We start from the raw sequence: 5742 nt of genomic DNA on the forward strand, positions 1-5742 counted from the left end.
AATATTCAATCACCGTTCACTCATAGCAGCAATGTTCAACCACCGTCAACACATAATGTCAATATCCAACCACCGTCTACAAAAAACATTTTGTCCAACCACCGTCTACACATAATATCAATGTCCAATCACCGTTTACACATAGCATCAATGTCCAACCACAGTTTACACATAACGTCAATGTCCAATCACCGTTTACATATAGCATCAATATCGAACCACCTTTTAAACATAACGTCAATAACCAACCACCGACTACACATAACGTTAATGTCCAACCACTGTCTACACATAAAATCAATGTCCAACCATCGTCTACACATACTGTTAATAACCAACCATCGTCTGCACATAACGTTAATGTCCAACCACCATTTACACATAACGTCAATAACCAACCACCATTTACACATAACGTCAATATCAAACCACCGTCTGCAAATAATGTCAATATCCAACCACAGTGTACACATACATGTAACCTCATTATCCAACCACCGTCTACACATGGCATCAATGTCCAATCACCGTTTATACATAGCATCAATGTTCAACCACCGTCTACACATAACGTCCAAGTCCAGTCACCGTTTACATATAGAATCAATATCGAACCACCTTTTAAACATAACGTCAATAACCAACCACCGACTACACACAACGTTAATGTCCATCCACTGTNTGTCTACACATAACATCAATGTCCAACCAACGTCTTCACATAATGTCAATGTCCAACCACCGTTTACACATAACGTCAATGTCCAGTCACCGTTTACATATAGCATCAATGTCCAACCACCTTTTAAACATAACGTCAATAACCAACCACCGACTACACACAACGTTAATGTCCATCCACTGTCTACACATAACGTTAATGTCCAACCACTGTCTACACATAAAATCAATGTCCAACCATCGTCTACACATAACGTTAATAACCAACCACTGTCTACACATAACATCAATGTCCAACCAACGTCTTCACATAATGTCAATGTCCAACCACCGTTTACACATAACGTCAATGTCCAGTCACCGTTTACACATAATGTCAATATCAAACCACCGTCTGCAAATAATGTCAATATCCAACCACAGTGTACACATACATGTAACCTGATTATCCAACCACCGTCTACACATGGCATCAATGTCCAATCACCGTTTATGCATAGCATCAATGTTCAACCACCGTCTACACATAACGTCCATGTCCAGTCACCGTTTACATATAGCATCAATATCGAACCACCTTTTAAACATAACGTCAATAACCAACCACCGACTACACATAACGTTAATGTCCATCCACTGTCTACACATAACGTTAATGTCCAACCACTGTATACACATAAAATCAATGCCCAACCATCGTCTACACATACTGTTAATAACCAACCATCGTCTACACATAACATCAATGTCCAACCAACGTCTCCACATAATGTCAATGTCCAACCACCGTTTACACGTAACGTCAATGTCCAGTCACCGTTTACATATAGCATCAATGTCCAACCAACTTTTAAACATAACGTCAATAACCAACCACCGACTACACATAAAGTCAATGTCCAACCAACGTCTTCTAATAACGTCAATAACCAACCATCGTCTACACATAAGGTCAATTTCCAACCACTGTCTACACATAACGTTAATGTCCAACACCTGTCTACACATAACAACAATGTCCAACCATCGTCTACACATAAGGTCAATGTCCAACCAATTTCTTCACATAATGTTTAATATCAAACCACAGTGTACACATACATGTAACCTCATCATCCAATCACCGTTTACACATATCATCAATGTCCAACCACTGTCTACACATAATGTCAATGTCAAACCATAGTCTACATATAACGTCAATGTCCAACCACAGTCTACACATAACGTCAATGTCAAACCATAGTCTACATATAACGTCAATGTCAAACCAACCTTTACAAATAGCATCAATGTCCAACCAACGTCTTCTAATAATGTCAATAACCAACCACAATGTACACATAACGTCAATGTCCAACCATCGTATACACATAGTGTCAATGATGAACCACCGTTTAAATATAATATTAAATGAACACATGTGCTCAATAATCCAATGTCAACCGTTGTTTACAAATTAAACAGCATTTAGTCGCCTTGTACACAAGGAAGGTATGTTCAATCATTAGCTTCACACGAAGACAACGTCAAAAATCAGTCTTTATAGAATGTTCATTCAGGTACAATATCAAACCATCGTATATATACATGTATATCGTTAGTCTAACCACCAACTACAAAGTGAAACCATCACCGACATGTAGCAAAAATTTACTCATTGTTAAAATCTAAACGAAGGTCAAACTACATGTACCTCCCACCAAACAGGCAATTTCAAACTACCTACCACCAAACAGACAAGGCCAAACTACCTCCCACCAAACAGACAATGCCAAACTACCTCCCACAAAACAGACAATGTCAAACTACCTCCCATTAAACAGACAATGTCAAACTACCTCCCACAAAACAGACAATGCCAAACTACCTTCCACAAAACAGACAATGCCAAACTACCTCCCACCAAACAGACAATGTCAAACTAACTGCAACCAACCAGACAATGCCAAACGACCTCCCAACAAACGGACAATGTCAAACTACCTCCCACCAAATAGACAATGTCAAACTACCTCCCACCAAACAGACAATGTCAAACTAACTGCAACCAAACAGACAATGCCAAACGACCTCCCAACAAACAGACAATGTCAAACTACCTCCTACCAAACAGACAATGTCAAACTACCTCCCACCAAACAGACAATGTCAAACTACTTCCCACCAAACAGACAATGCCAGACTAACTCCCACCAAACAGACAATGTCAAACTACCTCCCACCAAACAGACAATGTCAAACTACCTCCCTACAAACAGACAATGTCAAACTACCTCCCAACAAACAGACAAGGGCAAACTACCTCCCACCAAACAGACAATGTCAAACTATCTCCCACCAAACAGACAATGTCAAACTACCTCCCACCAAACAGACAATGTCAAACTATCTCCCACCAAACAGACAATGTCAAACTACCTCCCACCAAACGGACAATGTCAAACTACTTCCCACCAAACGGTCAATATCAAACTACCTCCCACCAAACAGACAATGTCAAACTACCTCCCACCAAACAGACAATGTCAAACTACCTCCCACAAAACAGACAATGTCAAACTACCTCCCACAAAACAGATAATGTCAAACTACCTCCGACCAAACGGACAATGTCAAACTACCTCCTACAAAAGGGACAATGTCAAACTACCTCCCACCAAACAGACAATGTCAAACTACCTCTCACCAAACGGACAATGTCAAACTACCTCCTACCAAACAGACAAGGCCAAACTACCTCCCACCAAACAGACAAGGCCAGACTACATCCTACCAAACAGACAATGTCAAACTACTTCCGCAAAACAGAAAAGGCCAAACTACCTCCCACCAAACAGACAATGCCAAACTACCTCCCACCAAACAGTCATTGCCAAATTACCTCCCACCAAACAGACAATGTCAAACTACCTCCCACCAAACGGACAATGTCAAACTACCACTCACCAAACAGACAAGGCCAAACTACCTCCCACGAAACAGACAAGGCCAAACTTCCTCCCAACAAACGAACAATGTCAAACTACCTCCCAACAAACAGACAATATCAAACTACCTCCAATTAAACAGACAGTGTCAAACTACCTCCCACCAAACAGACAATGTCAAACTACCTCCCACCAAACAGACAATGTCAAACTACCTCCCACCAAACAGGCAATGTCAAACCACCTCCTACCAAACAGACAATGTCAAATTACCACCCACCAAACAGACATTGCCAAACTACCTCCCACCAAACAGGCAATGTCAAACTACCTCTACCAAACAGACAATGTCAAACTACCTCCCACCAAACAGACAATGTCAAACCACCACCCACCAAATAGACAATGTCAAACTACCTCCCAGCAAACAGACATTGCCAAACTCCTTCCCACTAAACAGACAATGTCAAACTACCCCCACCAAACAGACAAGGCCAAACTACCTCCCACCAAACAGATAATGCCAAACTACCTCCCACCAAACAGACAATGTCAAACTACCTCCCACCAAACAGACAATGTCAAACTACCTCCCGCCAAACGGACAATGTCAAACTACCTCCCACCAAATAGACAATTTCAAACTACCTCCCACCAAACAGACAATGTCAAACTACCTCCCACCAAACAGACCATGTCAAACTACCTCCCACCAAACAGACAATGTCAAACTACCTCCCACCAAACAGACAATGTCAAACTGTTGCGTTCACATTGAACTAAATGTCAAACCATCAGAACACATTTACAACGTCCAACTACAGCTAAGCGTATAATTTGTTTGTTTGTTTGTGTTTAACGGCTCATCCTCAACTGTGGTCATTTACATGGTGATATATGTGTTTTTAAACAAACGTAGCGAAGATTAAATCAGATAAAAATCATTATTTTTGTTATTTAATTTTTAAACAAACGTGAGTAGCGCAGATAAAACAGATACAAAATCAATATTTTTAAAAGCATTCGCATTGTATGTGTAAATAATTAAAATAAAATGGGGTTAAAATAATAAAAGAGATAATGAATAGATTTTGTGGAATATGTGATATATATATATAACGTCAAAGAGGGAAAAGTGGGTTAAAAGACATCAGAGTCTATAGAAGAGTCGATGTCTTTCAAATAGTTAAAATAATGAGTCCACCGAACTGAAAAGAGTTTTCATATCCGGGACTCGAAAATAATTATCACGAATGTGTTTAAAATCGGAACATTCTATTTAAAAATGTTCCACTGTAATGGAGTGTCGCATGCGTGGCATGTAGGTGGATTTTCTCGTTTAAAAAGGTACGAATGAGTAGGATATGTGTGCCCAGTGCGGAGCCAAGATAGAACAAACTCCTCTCTTGTTTCGGTTGTACTTTGTCGCTGGTCTCGGTAGACCAGTGTTGCTGCCATTCATTTGGAATTGCTGTACGAATAATAGGTTTATAATCTGTATATGGTAATGTTGTATTTGTTTGTTAAAGATTTAACGCATTCTTTGCCTCTTTGCAACAAATTCGTTGCCTTTAACTCCGACATGACTCGGAATCCACAGTAAAGTAATTTGAGATTTCTTTAAAATACAAGATATGCGAAAAGTAAGGTTTTGGACGAGTGTGTTTTTAGGATCTCGTAACTTTAAAGTTTGTAGGAAAGATAAAGAGTCTTAACAATTGATTGCCTTTTTAATGCGATGTTCATCGATATGGTCGAGGGCCATGCTTCGACATAAAAGATGGAGGCGTCGTCTGGTAGTCGAACTGAAGTGCAAGAATTAGCAGAACAGCAGGCTGCTGTCACGTTCTCAACTTCTTTGGAACCATCGGTGTAAAGTTGTGTATGAGAAGGGTAATTCGAAATTCGAAATGCATTCCCGAAACGAGGATTTGTGTTCTTCGGGCGTTACACTGGATTTCCCTCGCTCATGTAATGTAAAGTTAAAATCAGGTGTGTGTATGGTCCATGGAGGAACATCAGATATGTTAAATTCAGTTATGTCATTCAACTTTATGTTGAGTTCGTGTCCCCCGCCCACCCCGTGCGTATATGATCATTTCGGGGGTATGCTCGTCGCGCACTGGGTGTC

General features: G+C 40.2%; 1 protein-coding gene across 1 annotated transcript; it reads left to right on the forward strand.

The window, feature by feature from the left end:
- The first annotated feature begins 2481 nt into the window (after positions 1 to 2481).
- LOC110450148 (proline-rich extensin-like protein EPR1) lies at positions 2482 to 4389 on the forward strand. The gene has a single exon (XM_021497432.1). It carries the CDS (start codon positions 2482 to 2484, stop codon positions 4387 to 4389), a length of 1908 nt encoding a protein of 635 aa, XP_021353107.1.
- The last annotated feature ends 1353 nt before the right edge of the window (positions 4390 to 5742 follow it).

The sequence above is a fragment of the Mizuhopecten yessoensis genome, unplaced genomic scaffold (genome assembly GCF_002113885.1).
Source record: "Mizuhopecten yessoensis strain PY_sf001 unplaced genomic scaffold, ASM211388v2 scaffold4999.3, whole genome shotgun sequence".
NCBI lineage: Eukaryota > Metazoa > Mollusca > Bivalvia > Pectinida > Pectinidae > Mizuhopecten > Mizuhopecten yessoensis.